This window comes from Aethalodelphis obliquidens, unplaced genomic scaffold (assembly GCF_003676395.1).
Source record: "Aethalodelphis obliquidens isolate GAN/ISIS:26980383/991018 unplaced genomic scaffold, ASM367639v1 scaffold1, whole genome shotgun sequence".
In the NCBI taxonomy this organism is placed as follows: Eukaryota; Metazoa; Chordata; class Mammalia; order Artiodactyla; family Delphinidae; genus Aethalodelphis; species Aethalodelphis obliquidens.
The window spans coordinates 80,845,400-80,863,364 of NW_020837945.1; the positions used below are offsets into that span (position 1 = coordinate 80,845,400).

General features: G+C 42.4%; 1 protein-coding gene across 5 annotated transcripts in view; it reads left to right on the forward strand.

Moving 5' to 3' along the window:
- Nucleotides 1-17,965, forward strand: part of DGKG (diacylglycerol kinase gamma) — a 207,551-nt gene that overhangs the window by 26,699 nt on the left and 162,887 nt on the right. For all 5 annotated transcript variants that reach the window (XR_003433362.1, XM_027109494.1, XM_027109508.1 and 2 more), the window contains exon 2: nucleotides 7,908-8,220. Coding sequence is in view for 4 of the 5 variants with exons in the window: in XM_027109494.1 (XP_026965295.1) it covers nucleotides 8,154-8,220 (67 nt within the window). In the remaining variant the exon portion in view is untranslated. The remainder of the gene's footprint in view (nucleotides 1-7,907; nucleotides 8,221-17,965) is intronic.

Below are 17,965 nucleotides of genomic sequence, written 5' to 3' on the forward strand. Positions count from 1 at the left end.
CAAGAAATGAACACTTAGAAGTCCTCTAATAACTAGAGCTACAAAGTGGGCAGAACACTGTTTCCACCCTGAAGGAGCTCAGTCTCGCAGGAAAGGGTGGGCAAGTACACTGCAGTGTGGTGGGTGCCGCAATGGAGAAGAGCCCAAGGAGCTATTGGATAGCAGAGAAGATATGTCCAGCCCCGTCCAGGCAATTAAAGGGAGCTTCTTAGAGTAGGTGATACTTGAACTGAACTCCAGAGGCTGAACAGGAGTTGCAGAGTTGAAGAAGGATCAGCAAGAGCAAAAGCCCAGAGATGGTACAGTTATCAAGATGTGACTTGTCACAAGTCTGGGAAGAGAGAGGGATTTGTATCTTTCTAGTTTTTAGTGATTCTTCCCTTTAAAAAATACGGTCTGTTATAAATCAGCAGACGCATATAAACAAGCTCCCCCAATCTGATGCTATATTCATAAATTAATGTCTTTATGAGCGCAAAGAGGAGATGAAGAGGTGTTTGTTCCTGGATAATTGGCGATGGCTGATTCATTGGAATGAATAGAGAGACCTGAGGTGCAATTCAATACCTATTGAATTTGCCATCTTCCTTCTGACTTGTGATTTCCATGCCAGCATCTGTACAGAACAAATAGGATTTGATCCAGTATATGAAATTGCAGAGCTAGGAAATGTGTTCAAAACCATGACTCCCACCCCCTCATTTTTAGACAAGGAAACTGAGGCCAGGGGAGCTGAAGCAAGTGCTAAGAGTGGCATAGCTGTAGGGACGTAAAACACTCTTCTCCCACCCAAGCCTGACAATATCCAATCTGAGTGTTATTTAGAAGATCCTATTACATTTTTTTCTGTCAGCAAAGATGTTCAGGGTGGTAATAAGAAGATTTTGGCACTGCAAAGAGCCTCCAAGAGGGAGGGAAGTGATAAGATAGGCTGAAGAAAGATAAATGCCAAGAGATGTCAGCTGGAGCAAGCCCTCTTGTGCAGTAGCCATCATCTCTATCAAAGGATGGAAAACCAGAGGGGACTGTCACGTGGGAGCATGGTCAGCAGTTACCATCTGGAGAGTCAGGCAGTGTTTCCTGATGGAAATTAAGTATGGTGCAGTTTCACTAAGCTATTTACAAAAACAAGTGGCACATCCGATTTGGCCTATAGGCAATAGGCCCCTGGTTTAAATAATAGCCTGGGGGGGGGGGGATTATAGTATATACTCCCGAACAGCAAAGCAATTTTTTTAAGCCCAAGTTTTCTACGTGATGTCAGCCTATAGTTAACAAATAAGAAGACATGCAAAATAATTATCCTTTGGCCTAAGAAGAGGCTTTCTCAACGTACCCATAGGATCTGGTGTCATAGTAATTTGTAGCACTATTTGAAAATCTGCCAGTTTCCTTAAATAACAGAAGTAGGTTTATATAAGTCTTACCTGCATTTAAGTTGCTATAATAGAAAACAAAATACCTGTTATGCGCCTTCCATAAATGCATCCAGTAAATGGAGAAATAAACTGGGATAAAAGCTGTGTTGAGTTATATTTGAAAAGGAAAAAAATTTATATGAATATACTTGTTATTCAATCTTGAATGTGTAAATTTTAAAAAAACAAACCTTATGCCACACCTTCAAGTTATATAAAGGTTTATTAATACATTTCAGACAAACTTCAAAAATATGAATAAAAACACTGAATTATGTTTATTCTAAAAAAAAAAAGAATGGTGCAGTTTCACTAAAAATAGAACTACCATATGATCCAGCAATCCCACTCCTGGGCATATATGTGGAGAAAACCATAATTCGAAAAGACACAGGCACCCCAATGTTCATTGCAGTACTATTTACAATAGCCAGGACATGGAAGCAACCTAGATGGCCATCAACAGAGGAATGGATAAAGAAGATGTGGTACGTACAATGGAATATTACTCAGCCATAAAAAAAGAATGCAGTAATGCCATTTGCAGCAACATGGATGGACCTAGAGATTATCATACTAACTGAAGTAAGTCAGACAAATAAAGACAAATATCATATTATATCACTTATATGTGGAATCTAAAAAAAAAGTGGTGCAAATGAACTTATTTACAAAACAGAAACAGACTCACAGACTTAGAAAACAAACTTATGGTTACCAAAGGGGAAACATGGAGGGAGGGATAAATTATAAGTTTGGGATTAACAAATACACACTACTCTATGTGAAATAAATTATCAACAATGACCTACTATATAGCACAGGGAACTTTACTCAATAGTCTGTAATAACCTATATGGGAAAAGAATCTGAAGAAGAATGGATATATGTATATGTATAAATGAATCACTTTGCTGTACACCTGAAACTAACACAGCATTGTAAATCAATATACTCTAATATAAAACAATATTTTAAAAAAAGAATGGTGCAGTTTCTTCCACTATGAAGCCAAGCACTAAGCTGCAGTGGAGCAGCAACGATAATAATTTGTTTAGTTATTGCAACATATACCTCTTTACCTTGGTACTCCTTCTTAACTTCAGGAATCTTTCCACCTGCCCTGTGCCTGCTACAGACACAGTAGCTAGGCCCATAGTTCCCTGTGTATATCTGTACCACTCCTCTTACCAGCTGTGTGTTAATTATCTGTTCAGGTATCTGTCTCCCACATGGGACTGTCAGCTCCTACAACAGAAAAATATAGACAATGTATGTGTTCTATGGGAATGCAGCTGGGAGAACAGCTTGGTTTGCTCAAAGAGTTCAAAAAAACTATAGTGACCTTTGTATCTGCAGCCAGACATATGAGTAGTGGTTTGTTTTGGGAAGGAAGGAGTGAAGGGAATTCCAGATAGATTAAAGGCGTGGTGTGTTTGTCAGTCCCTTAACTAACATTTATGAGGTCCTACCATGTGCCAAATACTTTGCTAGGTGCTAGAAGTACACAGTAGGTTGACTTGGCTGTAACGTGGGGCATGTGGAGCCGGAGGTCATTCGAGTAAGGGCGGGGAGGTGAGCTGTGCCACAGATGAAGGATCTTCTGCAACTGGTCAAAGAACCTGCCTTTAATCCTGGAAGCCAATGGAGGCCTCTGAAGGGTTTTAAGCAGGTAAATGCTGCAGTCAAATTTGGTTCTAAATGAGGAGGATATCTATGAAGATATGGAATGATTCATGGGACATTTTGTTAAGTGAAAAAAACAATGTGCAAAAGACAATCTACAATGTGCTACCTTTTGTAGGTAAAGAAGGGGAAATAAGAAAATATCCATATATCTGCTCAATGATGTGAAAATAAGCAGGAAGAATAAACTAGAAAACATAAGTATGGGGTGGGGAAAAGATGATAAGGAGGGGGATGGGAACAGAGTAAAGGGAACGGGGGAAAGCAAGGCTTCTCTGAAGAAACCTTTTTATATAGTTCTGACTTTTGAAACCATACTAAAAAAGAATCAGTGGGAATGGAGGAAAACCCTACAGTGAAATACAAACAGGAATGTATGGGAGTGGGAAAGAACTAACCTAAGTAACTTTTGAAAATAGTCCTTTGAGGATATGCAGTTGGATGAAGACAGAGGAACTATAAATAAATCTTGAACTCTATTTTTCACAGAGATGTGGCTAGCACTTCCGAAACTACTTTCTGTATATTTTAGGGTTGAGAAAATAAGCACATTGTAGATAATGGAAACAGAGTTTGTTGGAGAAGGGAGTTTAACAATATGGAACGACAGAGTGTATGAGAATGAACTTGGGGTTTTTAACATGAATGCATGGATGGATGGATGGATGGACAGACGGACGGGAAGATAGGTAAATAGCCAGAGATGAGATATGTGTGTACGTGTGAATATATTTCCTAGCTCTGTCCCTGACAGGGCCTAGAAGTAGTGACACCCCAGTAGCAATGAGCATACCTAGTACCCAAACCTTGGTTTCAAAAACCATTCTCCACTAGAAAGAATCAGGGATCTTTGGGAAAATGATTGATTTCAGGACAGTACTGAGGAAGAAAAAGATGATCCTGAAATATTTTGTAGTACCAGAAAATAAAGATGTGATCAGAGAATGATAGGAATATGTCTAAAGAACAAGGAATCACCTTGAATGAGCTTGCTGTGGCCAAATCTGGGACAATTTGAAAATCAAAACAAATAACGATGGTAATGGATTATAAGCCATTGAATAAAGTAAGAGTCCATGAATATAAGTAAATATATATTATATGTAAAATAATACACATTTATACGTATGTATTATATATACTTATATAAACATTTTATATATTTATAGTATATGTAGTATTTATAGTATAAGGTATAGTATAGTAAAAAGAAAGAAAGAAGGGAAAACTCTCCCTCACAGTAGAATCCCAACTAATATAGAAGGGAGGATGGAATTAGAAATTCACTATCATAGTAATAATTAATCCAGGAAAGAATCATCAGTAGGTGCTAAAACTAGTGGGTAAAAGTTTGATGAGTAATTACAAAATTACAGCAAACTGAAGCAGGATGAGATCAAGTTCATAAGTCTATGTTACAGCACAAAGCACCCAAATGCTGTCAGCTGATTGTCGTATTGCTAAGTGGTTGTATTTGCAATAGGATGATAACAATATTTATTTATTGAGTGTCCATTGTGTGATAGGCATTATTCTAGGTGGGGTTTGGGGGGTTTTTTGTTTGTTTTTTGCATATATTAACTCACTCAATCCTAATACTAACTCAGATTTTTTTATTAGTTATTCCCATCTTTAAGATGAGGAAACCAAGATTCAAGAAATGAAAAAAATTGTTTAAAGTCAAATAGTTATAAGAGGCAGAGTCAGGACTCAAATCCCCTGCCTTCTGACTTCAAGTTCTGTGGTGTTCTATCACGTTGTGTGTCTCTGGGTCCTCTTAGAGTTCTGAGCTTCTGAAATGTGCAGAATGATAAGATCAGAGAGGCATTTTTTAAACAAAAGCATTGGGGGGTTCCTTCTTTATCCTCACCATATTTACTAAGCATCTTGCCTCATATTTCCTGTCTAAAAATAGGAAAGGCAATGCTTAATTTACATGGTTGTTATGAGGACTAAATTAGATAATATATGTAAAGCATAGAGCACAGTATAAAATGTGTCTGGCAGCAGTGTTAATACCAGTTGCAACGCTGAATTCCCTTGTATGGTGGAAAATGTTTCTAAGGGTCCTGCTTTGGGACTGAATTGATAATCAAAGGCCAGATCATAAAGAGCTTTGTGTATCATGAAAAGATTCCCTTTTATTCTATAGGCAATAGAAACCACTGAAGAATTTTATTACTGGGAAAGATGTGATTTGGTTGGCAATTTAGAGCAGACCAAGGGGAAGAACACAAAACCCAAGGCAGGCGGACCAGCAGGAGGCTGTTGTCAGAGACCAGGCAGATGAGGGTCTGAGTTAACAAGCCACCTGGCATCGTGGAGAGGAGGGAACACACAATGGACACTCACACTCCCAGACTGGTGCCTGGGTTTGGCAGGAGAGAAAGGGTGAGGAGCTTAGGTTCAGCCTCAGGCCTCTGGCCTGAGTATTGGCTCTTCTTGGGCATGACCAGAATACAGAGGAAGGGCAGGTTGGGGGCATGGAAAGGTGCTGATTCAGGGTAGTTTGGGACAGAGTGGGGAGTCACAGTAGACAGTTGGATATGCAGATCTGGACTGAAGGGAGAGTGCAGGGCTGGAGCAGCATGCCTGGGAGTCATTGAAGCTGTGGAAGTGGATGAGATCCCTGAGGGAAAGGGTGCAATGTGAGGAGAGGGCTGAGGATAGGATTGTGGAAACACCCAGTATTTAACAATGGCAAAAGAAAAAGTGGAATGAGACTGAGGAGGAACACTTACAAAGATAAAAGAGTTTCCGGGGTGGGGGCCGGGGGTTGTTTTCTGCAAAGGCCAAGGCTGCATAGAGAGCAAATAAAGCAAAGAAGGCCTGAAAGGTGCCTGTTGGATTTGACAACTGCGTTACTGGTTTTGACCTTAAAAATAAAACAGCCAGTTATTTTACAGCAAAAATGGGTTTATTTGGGAATAGCAGAGGAATTGCAATTCAGAACAAGCAAGCTATAGCAAATGCCACAGGCAAGTCCAAAAAACAAAGAGGAATGTTATTTTATAGAAAAAAAGGAGGAAGTTGGGAGGGGATGTTTTGAATAAAAGTCCATTGGACAAAAGTGGGAGCTCAGGGTGATGACAGTTACTCATTGGTTGAATTGCTAGGGTAGTAGATTTCTTCTAGGCATGCAATGTACACCTTGTGCCCGTTGGGGCCTGTAATTGATGATTCTTTCCTGTGGATGAGTCTTCTGTTGGGGTCTATAATTGACAGTTCTTCCTGCAATTGACATCAGTATTACTGTGTGAGAGCTTCCCCTTTTGGCCTCCTGCCTCCATCTTAGGTTTTCCTTTATTAAGTTTCACACTGGAAACCTTGGCAAGAGCAGGTGCTAAGAAGCAGAATCCAGTTGGCCAGTGGATTAAGAAGAGAATGACATTTTTTTTCTTTTCTTTTTTTTTTTTTTCCTGTGGCATGTGGAATCCTATTTCTCTGACCAGAGATTGAACCCTCACCCCCTGCAGTGGAAGCACCAAGTCTTAACTACTGGACTGCCAGGGAAGCCCCAAGAATTAGACCTTTCAAGGAGAGAAACTAGAATTTGGATGTTCCCAAAGATGCAGGCATCTCACTCCCTTGCCATGCATTTCCTCCTACCGTTGGAGAGTGCTGACTGATGGAAGGTCTTCCTTACAGAGGATCTCCTTACAGAAGATCTCCCTCCAGCACTTTCAGCTTTAGTTCAGCCCTCCAGGTCCACACCAACCAAGCCTATTTGCCACTGCAGAGAACTGTCCAGATCTGCCACCCCTCCACCATTCCTCATATGCTCCAGACTCCCAGACTTGCCCTCAAGTCTGACTCTCTACGATGGATTCTCTTTTATTAAAACTGGGCTTGTTTTTTGGTAACATTGGTCTTTATTCCTTGTCCTATGAGGTTGATGACTTTTCAACATTTTTTTAACCTCAACCTAGAATAAGAAATACACTTTATATTATGATAGGTGTATACATGTATGTATAACTGAAAGGAGATGCACTCTTATTTTCAATTCCATCTCATTCCGTTGCATTCTATGCTATTGTATTATGTGTTTTTAGAATAGCACACCCCATTAATTTCACAACTCATTAAACTGATTTAATGACTGATGGTAGGACTGATAGAGCCACCATGCTAGGAGGGGCTCAAAGGAAAAGATGCTAAGTTTTTGTCTGAATCCACCCCCTGCCTCCCTCCCTCAGGCTCTCCACAATGGAGCCAGCAGGCCTTCCCTTTGATCATGTTTTTATGGTTCTAAGAGAAAGAAAACTGCTTCAGTCACTAGGATGTTAGCCAGCCTTGAGGGGAGTGGTATTTGAATTTCCAGATTGACTCAATGACTTATAGAAGGAAGGTAAGCAGCTCTAATAGTGGAATTTAGAAATCAGTGGAGGAGAGACTGGCTTACCTTTCAAATCACACCACATGAGCTACTGTCCTGTACTTACTCATGAGACGACACCTACAGCCTGAGGCATTTTCATGACTAGAGGATGCCCTTAGGTGGCCCTACTACCACCTCTCACTAGACGCATTTTAAGTTTTCCAGAGTTTGGGAGTATGGCTACCTCTTCATATAGATCACCTAACCCCCACTCCAGCCAGACAGCTGTCTGGACTTGTGCTGCTCTGGTCTGTATGTCCTCTTCCGAATTCCCTCAGGTGGTTCCCCCCAACCTTGAGAACCATTGCCTCCTATAGAGCTTTCAGCAAAGAACATTGGGTTTTTTTTTTTTCCTTTACAAGAAAAGATGACTTATGTATTCTAACATTCTCATTCCCAATGTCTTTTCTACTCCTGCCCAGGAAAAGCAAGGATTTCTGAATTTACCGTGACTACAGATAGAAGGATGTTGCCTTAGGAATAGCAGAGATCTTCTCTCAGCTGCTAAACAGTGCCCGCTGCTGCCATAGACACTTGGGTCCTCGAGAAATCTCCTGAAGGACTTGTCCATTGTGTACTTGCAATGAGCCAGGCCCTAGGCTGGGCCTTGGCTACAGCCTGGTGAGCAAAACTCTCTCCCTAGCCTCAAACGCGCACACCCAGGAAAGATGAGTGAAGAACGGTGGGTCTCCCTCACTCCAGAAGAATTTGGCCAACTCCAGAAATATGCAGAATGTGAGTAAATGGATTGACGCATGTGGGGTGGGATTTCCTCTTGGTTGGGGAGAGCATTATTGGAGAGCAGAGTAGTATAATCATTGCAAAGCACAGAGAATGAGATCAGCTTATACCTCCTTATAAAAATAGAATTTGTGTCTTTAAACATAAAACACAATTATCTTTATACTCTATAAAGGATACATGCTCTCCCTAGAAATTTGGAATATACAGGGAAGGAAAATAAAAAGTAGGTTAAAAATCACAGCTAAACTCTATGAACATTTTGGATGCATCCTGTGCATATTGCTGTACGGGGTTGAGTTCCTGAATATACCTTTGTTCTTTTCAGTGTGCATTTTTCACCTAGTGTAATATTGTAAGAATTTTCCCAGGTCATCAAAACCTCTTTATAGCAGAACTTTGGAGGGGCTGCCGGCTGCTTGGTTACAATGTTACTCAGTCATTTGCTTTAATATACTCTTGTGTTTGGACCCAATGCCTTCTTTCAGCAAGATACAGAATTCTGATGGGTGTCTCTTTCTCGACTTTGCTGTGGGAAAACCTGGGCTTTTGCGTGGAGCTCTTGGTTTCACTAGTTGCACCCAGGAACAGTTTCAGTGTGTCAAGCCACAGCGGTGGCAAGGCCCGCGGCCGTGCCCCCCGCAGGCCACTCCTAATCCTGACTGGTGACAGGAGTCTGCCCGGGCTGACCGCTGCACTCTGCACACACACAGTGCCCGTCATGGTTGTGCAATGGCACCTATTTTTGCAGAGCCCTTTGTCTGGCAGAGCCCTCAGCTGCACTGCCAACCCCATCTCATTGTTCTAACCCTCTCCCTTCACGTGGATCGTGCTGGTGCTTTTGTAAGTCACTAGGCCTGTAGCGCATTTGACCTGCCCTATAGAGCTTGCCCAGGTGGTCCTCCGAATGCCCTGTAGGCAGCCTGCCCCCCTCCCACAGGGCAGGCAGCCCCTCCACTGGCCTGGGAGCTGGGGGCCGGGCTCGTGCCAGCTCTGGCTCTTGCTCTCTGTGATGTGACAGCCCTAATACCCACCCCACCCTTTAGTCCCCCATCCCCACGGCCGCACGCCCAGCCTCTGTGTCCTCTGAAAGGGTTGCACTAGATGATCTCTCCCCGTGATCCCTCCAGGCCTAACACTCCATGACTACACGTGCTCCCCCTGTAGGGCTACTGGTCCGTCTCTCCTTGGTGACCTGGAGCCCGTGGCCTCTTGTCTGACCGCAGTAGGTTTAGGGAAACTGTGCAGTGTATTGACAGGGAGCAAGGAATCATCCTCCAGGGTAAACTCCATCTAATTCAGCCTACTTCCTAGGTCAGCAAAGTACCAGGCCCTGTCAGGGATGAAAAAGAAGCAGAGAGATAAGGCTTACCTGAGGAATCTGAATCTTGTTAGGGAGTCAGATATGCACTTGTGATACAAGCAGAGAACAGGCTTAAGACAGCGGGGAAACACCTCTGGCAGAGATGGCTACACGGAGTGCACAAATGAGAAGAGAATTTAGAGCTGGGGGAAACTGATATGAGTGGCTTAGAACAACAGAAAGTCTCTCACAGTTCTGGAGGCCAGAAGTCCAAAATCAAGGTATTGGTAAGGTTGGTTCTTTCTGAGGGCTGTGAGGGAAGGGTCTGTGCCAGGCCTTTCTCCTTGGCTTACAGATGACTGTCTTCTGTATCTTCCACACGGTACTCTCTCCCTGTGCACGTGTCTCAGTGTCCAAATTTCCGTTTTTATCAATACATGGACACAGTCTTCTTTTTTCTTTTTTTGTCCTTACTTTTTAAATTTATTTTTTTATTGAAGTATAGTTAATTTACAATGTTGTGTTAATTTCTGCTGTACAGAAAAATGACTCAGTTATACACATATATACATTCTTTTCTGCATTCTTTTCCATTATGGTTTATCCCAGGATGTTGAATATAGTTCCCTGTGCTATACAGTAGGACCTTGTTATTTATCATTCTATATATAACAGTTTGTATCTACTAACCCCAAACTCCCAGTCCATCCCTCCCCCAACCCCCCTTCTCCTTGGCAACCAGAAGTCTGTTCTTAATGTCTGGACACAGTCATTTTGGATTGGACCCACCCTACTCCAGTAAGACCTCATCTTACCAATAATTAATTACCTCTGAAATGACCCTGTTTCCAAATAAGGTCCCACTCTGCGGCGCCGGGGAATTAGGACTTCAACGTATAAATTTGCAGGGGATACAACTTAACTCATAACAGAGGATTTAGCTGGATGAACTCTGTGGAGAAAAGAAGTTTAAAATATGAGTAGTAGAGGGTGGGGGGAGGGATAGAAACTGTGGAAGCAAAGGTAAAGGAGCACAAAGGGCGAAGGTGTCTATGGGGTGGTAAGGAGAGCTTCTGAGCTAGATGGAGAGAAGTGGCAGGAGGGTGGAGAGGAGGACATGGGAGGGATACGGGTAGCCACAGGCCTTGGGCCCCGCATGTCAAGGCATGGCATTGGGACTGAGGTGGCAACATGTAGAGCCATGAACCTGGTGGCTACGTGCAAGGTGGCCTGGATGAGGAAGCGGCCAGGGCAGGGAGGGCAGGCAGGTCCTTTGAATGGAATCTCGTTTGAGCTGAGGCACAGAGCTAAGGTGGGGAATGTGGCAATGAACAAATGCTAATGTGTGGGAAATTGCTGTGGAAGTTCCTCACAACTTGTGGAACGAAAGGAAGCCAGCAAAGATACCTCAAAGCCTGAGAGTCTGTGGAAAGTGAGGACAGAGGGGTCCAAATGTGACAAAGCAGTCAAGGAGGGAGGGGTGGAAAGAAACCCGAGTACTTGGTAGGAAATGGCTCCTCTGTGGTCTTTTTTTCCAACCGTAAGCTTTGTCCTTCTCGGACCCATCCTCATTTTGTCCGTGTCCCAGGACTGGATGAGGTGCTCCGGCACCATTTCTAACAGGAGAGGAAAAGAAGATACAATTCTTGGAAAATGATTAATCCTCAGAGGAAACCCTGAAAAAGGCACGTCTACCAGCTTTAGACGCATTCTGGCATTCAGTCAGATCGCATTGCCATAGCAACCACTCTTCCATAACCACAAAAACAGTAGCTTTACAGTAGCGAAGTAACTGAAGTGTACAGCCTGAGAAGTGAGAACTTTCTCCAGTGCAGTTCCGGGTGGGAGAGGCCAAGAATTTCAGGACAAGAGGCTTTTTGTATGTCCTGTTGAAATGTCATAAACCCTGCCACTTCTCTGGGGAGAAGCCATGTTCAAATACTCTCAGAGATAAAATATATATTTATTATATATCTGTATAATGAACAGTAAACTTAATGTGAGTTAAGACTGTAAAGGGCTTGTCAAAAGGATAATGTGACAATTTAAGAATTTTCTGTTACAAAATAAAAACAAGTGTAAAGTTTTTGAAAAGCGAAAAGATGAAATTAAAGACACTCATGATCCTATCTTCCAGTGAAAACCACAACTAGTATGTTTGTGTATAAATATAAATATCAAACTACACATACACCTACACATATATACATATATATATATTTAAAAAACAAACATGCTAGGCTATTTTGCGTGCTGTTTTCTTCACCCTAACAATATGTTTCAGTTATCTGTCGCTATGTCCAAACAACTTCAAAACTTGATAGGTTGAAACAACCATTTTGGGGGCTTCCCTGGTGGCACAGTGGTTGAGAGTCCACCTGCCGATGCAGCGGACACGGGTTCGTGCCCCGGTCCAGGAAGATCCCACATACTGCGGAGCGGCTGGGCCCGTGAGCCATGGCCGCTGAGCCTGCGCATCCAGAGCCTGTGCTCCGCAACGGGAGAGGCCACAACAGTGAGAGGCCCGTGTACCACAAAAAAAACCCCAAAAACAACCATTTTGGTTTTGTTCCCATGGTTCTGTGGCTCGGGCACCCTGGACAGGGCCCAGCAGGATGACTAGTTCCTGCTCCACAGTGTTTGGGGCTGCAGGTGGGATGCCTCATATGACCCAGCATGGCCTATTCACTCACTCGTTGGTACCTCGGCGCTCCTCTCTGCAGCCTGTTCCTCCAAGTGCTTTCTCATCTCCCAGGGCCTCTCTGTGTGGCCTTTCTTGCCAGCAGGGCAACCTGGACTTTGTACACATGGCTCAGGGCTCCAAGAGCATAAAAGCAGCAGCAGGCCTTTTTAACACCTGGGCTTAGAGGTGCTAGAACATAACTCTCTCCACATTCCATTGGTCAGAGCAGTCACAGGCCTGGCCCAGATTTGATGGGGTGGAGGAATGGACTCCACATCTCATGGGACAGTGACTCACACAGCAGGGAGGAAGGTTGGCAGCAGCCATCTCTGGAGACTAGCTAGCACGCAATATGTCACGAGGTGTTCCCAAATCATCCAGTACTTTTCAGAAGCATGGTTTTTAGTGGTTACGGAGATTTCTTTTGAGTACATGTACATTATTTTATTTAACCAAATCCTCAATTGTGATCTTACGATATATTAATAGACTCATAGTTTCTAGTAAGGCAAACCGATATCCACCTTCTATCCTACCCTGATCAGACCTTTCTAGAGAACTGAATTTATTTCTGGGCACCACAGTTTCCAGTGGATATGGACAAACCAGAACTTGTTTGAGAAGTGCCAGCAGCATGGTGAGGGGCCTCACAGCCTAGATATGAAAAGATGGATGAAAATACTATGCATACTTTCTGGAAAGGGGAAGACTCAGAGAAGGGTGAGAGAGAGCTAGCTGTATTAAAATAGCTACAGTGCTCTTTGGGGGAGAAGGTGTAAAGTTAATTTCTGATGGCTTCAAGAAGTAGCCCTAGGACTAATGGGAGGAAAGCATCAGAAGAAAGACTTTAAAGTAAGGAATACTAATGGTATTAGTATTAGTAATGATTCCTAATGGTTAAACCTGTCCAAGATGGAACAGAATGGACCCCAAAGTGCCTGAGTTTCCTTTCCTTAGAACTGTCTGGGCAGAGTTGGCTGAGACACTAGAGGGGAGGTTAGACATCAGATGTCTGGTTGATTAAATGACCTTCATTAGCCCTATCAGTACTTAGTTTCTATGTTTAAACAGGTTTCTTTTCAGCCTCACAGGGTGTGAGCATGTGAGGATGCCTCCTACTGACCGTCCCCTAACAGCTTCAGAGAGATGACTGGCTTATTGTCCTAATCCTGTTATTTGCGGGGAGGGGATTTTTCCAGTTTTTTCCATGATTTATCAAGGACAGAAACTATCATCTTATTCATAAAGGGAAAAAGGGGGAAAAAAACCCCAATAAAACATCCATGTTTACTTTTAATTCTCTAAGAAGTGAAACTAAACATTTCCTACATCAGCTAGTTGTTGCTTGATTTTGTAGACTTTTTAAAGCTAGGAGAGATCTTAGCCATGATCAAGTGCAACTACTATCCATTTTACAAATGAGAACACTAAATTCAGAGGAGCTCAGTGACTTGCCCAAGGTCACACAGAAAGTCAGTGGCAGAATAAGAATTAGAACCAATGTTTTCAATTCCAGGTAAATTCAGTTTGCTTCAATTCAGTTTCAATAAATTAAGCAGAAAGTACTCATTGGAGCTCAACCTTCAACCATACATTGGTAAAGAAAAAAATATATGTTAATTAAATTATAATAGAACAAAAAACTTTTTAATAAACATGTGCCAAAGATTTTATTTAACTCATTAATTAGTGGAGGAGCCAGTAAGACGTTAAATTTGAGAAGCAAGGTATGGACAGACCCTGGATGGATACAGATCAAATCCATAAATTCCTAGTTAGGCAATTTTGTAAACAAATGTAAGGATAAGATTGCTTGGTTAGATATAAAACTGGTTACTGTCTTACAGGACAACAAACCCTAATCTTTTGGGTTATCTGTTCCACCAGACAGTTCTATGCATATCTGCTGGAAAAAAAATCTGTAAGTTAACATGTAACTTCACTAAAGCTGGTACATTTAATACATTTAATCAATAGTAAACAGTGAGTAGAACTAAGTACATGCACCTAGATAGTCCTTGGGTAGCCTTTATTCCATATGACATTGAAAAGATGTGCTGCCCACTTTTTTTCTTATTTCTAAGTTTTAGGTAATTTTAAAAATAATAGCGACATACGAAGAAATAGAGAAAAAACTGGGGTTTGCTTCAGTGCCCTTCTAAGGCTCTGAGATTGGACCCCCTCCCCCTTTATGCTTCTGTTCTCTATTTAGTTCTTCACAGAGGTTTCTAAAGTCTGTTTGGCCCAGAGTCCCATCTTCTTCCTTCCATAATCTTTTCATCTTAGTTACCACCAACAATCATTCTCCCCTTGAGATAGTGGGAAAGGTGTAGATAAGAAGAAAGAGGGCCCAAGGCAGGGTTCCTGGGCAGGAAGGTCTCATTTAACCCCCATGCTGGTTCCCAGGTGTTGAATTCCAGCAGGTAAGCAGGGTCCTCAGTGCGGGGCAGCCCTGATGCTTTTTTCTCTTGCTGACTTTTCGTATCCGGACAAAAATTTTAAATACATTTTAAAGAGAATGAATCAGCAAATTCTGCTATTCAGAAATATATTTCAGTAGAATCAGATCAAGGCAAAGTTTTTGACTTTAAGATGGTGATAATTTATAGCTCAAAATTCAAACCGGTCAGAGAAATTGTTTAGGGCTGATTTGTAGAACAATGTAAGGCTGTAAGTAAGCTTTGTTGAAACTTTGCTATTTATATTGGCCAGTAGAGTGAGATTTAATCGCATGCTCATGGATTCCTGGGCCCGTAAAGGGTCATGTCTAGTTGATTCCATCGTGAAAGCGATAATCACAGCTGTTTCTCACCCACATCTCTTTTGGTGCGACTGGCCTTCTGTTCATTAGTGACGACTGGGACTCCACGCACGAGCAGCCACAGAATCTACGGATAGGGAGAGACTTCTCTGGAAATGATGGCTCTCAAATTTGAACGTGCACATGAATCTCCTGGATTCTGTTAAAATGCAGATTCTGAATCAGTAGGTCTGTGCTTGTTCTGAGATTCTGTGTTTCTGACAAGCTCCCAGGTGATGCTGACACTGCTGGTCCAGGGACCACGTTTTTAGATGCAAGAAGGTAACTGTTCCTCCATTCCTCCACCTATGACTGATGAGGCCAAATTATTTGGAGAAAAAGTAGGAAATCTTGCTAGCGATGCAAATTTTACTTATACAAATAAGCCATACCAGCCATTCAGGTCATCTATGATGAATCAGAAAAACTTAGTATCCCAAAGAGGGTTTTCTTTATCAGCCAAAATTCCCTCTGCTTCAACGTAAAGTATTCTTCTCTTATTCTATATGTAACGCTGTGGCAGAGCCGTCACTTCCACGGGTTTCCCTGAGAAGTTAGCTTGGCGGGCCCCAGTGGTCCTCAGCCTTGGCTACACACTGGAAATACCTGGAGACGTTGAACAATTGCAGTGTCCTGCCCTCATACTCCCCCACCCCTGGACCATTTAATCATCATCTGTAGGCGTGAGACCCAGGCATCAGTAGTGTTTAAAGCTCCCCAGGTGATTCCAGCAGGCAGCCAATATTGAGAACCATTGGTCTACCTTTTCTCCCTGTGCCCCTGGGAAAATAGGACATATGGGACAAGCATGACAAGCCCAATCCCTGTTCTAGGCCTCATTTATTCCGTAAATTTTTATTGAACATCAGTTTTATGACAGGCAATGGACTACATGCTGAGGATAAGCAGGGAACAGGAAAAGAAGGCTAACTGGGAGACTGTTTTGGTGCTTATAATGCTGGACTTCTTATACATGCTTCCCACATTCCAGCCCAGGGCCCGACTCCTCCTGGCTGCAAAGGTGGGCCTTCTGAAGCAGTGCTGCAGGCCTGGCAGCTCTGTTCTGACATCATCCTCCATCTTTCTAGGACCCTTGGAAAACCTCATTCTTGCTTTTGTGCATCTCACTGTTTTTTTGACTCCCTGAGTACTTAGAAAACTTATTCATACATCCCAGCCTTCACTGGAAAAAGGAAAATCTAGGGTTTTTTTCCCTTCATGTGCCAACTTTCCCTTCTCCGTCTCTCTGTGTCTTTCCCTCCCTGGGTTGAGAGTCATTTATGATCTTCCCAATCTGTGGAATATGTTCCTCCAGGCTCAGCATCATGTTCTTTTTCTGTGTTGTGACAGGCAATCCTTACTAGTCAGCCACAGTTACACAGGAACGTTGCTTAAGATCTGCTCATGAAAAGTGAGGTCCATGGACCTACATAATTGGTGTCACCTAAGCTCTTCCTTGAAATGCAGAATCTCAGGCCACGATCCAGACTTACTGAGTTAGAATCTGCGTTTAAACCTTATCCCCAAGCAATCCACATGCATGTTACAGTTTGAGATAATCTTAGGGAAGTTTTTTTTTTTTTTTACATCATTATTGGAGTACAATTGCTTTACAATGGTGTGTTAGTTTCTGCTTTATAACAAGGTGAATCAGTAATACATATACATATGTTCCCATATCTCTTCCCTCTTCTGTCTCCCTCCCTCCCATCCTCCCTATCCCACCCCTCTAGGTGGTCACAAAGCACCAAGCTGATCTCCCTGTGCTACGTGGCTGCTTCCCACTAGCTATCTACCTTACGTTTGGTAGTGTATATATGTCCATGCCACACTCTCACTTTGTCACAGCTTACCCTTCCCCCTCCCCATATCCTCAAGTCCATTCTCTAGTAGGTCTGTGTCTTTATTCCCGTCTTACCCCGAGGTTCTTCATGACATTTTTTTTTCTTAGATTCCATATACATGTGTTAGCATACGGTATTTGTCTTTCTCTTTCTGACTTACTTCACTCTCTATGACAGACTCTAGGTCCATCCACCTCACTACACATAACTCAATTTCGTTTCTTTTTATGGCATGGGCAGAAGACCTAAATAGATATTTCTCCAAAGAAGATATACAGATTGCCAACAAACACATGAAAGGATGCTCAACATCACTAATCATTAGAGAAATGCAAATTAAAACTACAATGAGGTATCACCTCATACCGGTCAGAATGGCCATCATCAAAAAATCTAGAAACAATAAATGCTGGAGAGGGTGTGGAGAAAAGGGAACACTCTTGCACTGTTGGTGGGAATGTGAATTGATACAGCCACTATGGAGAACAGTATGGAGGTTCCTTAAAAAACTAAAAATAGAACTACCGTACAACCTAGCAATCCCACTACTGGGCATATACCCTGAGAAAACCATAATTCAAAAAGAGTCATGTACCAAAATGTTCATTGCACCTCTATTTACAATAGCCAGGACATGGAAGCAACCTAAGTGTCCATTGACAGCTGAATGGATAAAGAAGATGTGGCACATATATACAATGGAATATTACTCAGTCATAAAAAGAAATGAAATTGACTTATTTGTAGTGAGATGGATGGACCTAGAGTCTGTCATACAGAGGGGAGTAAGTCAGAAAGAGAAAAACAAATACCATATGCTAACACATATATATGGAATCTAAAAAAAAAAAAAAATGGTTCTGGATAACCTAGGGGCAGGACAGGAATAAAGATGCAGAGGTAGAGAATGGACGTGAGGACACGGGGATGGGGAAGGGTAAGCTGGGATGAAATGAGAGACTGGCATGGACATATATATACTACCAAATGTAAAATAGATAGCTAGTGGGAAGCAGCCACATAGCACAGGGAGATCAGCTCAGTGCTTTGTGACCACCTAGAGGGGTGGGATAGGGAGGGTGGGAGGGAGATGCAAGAGGGAGGAGGTA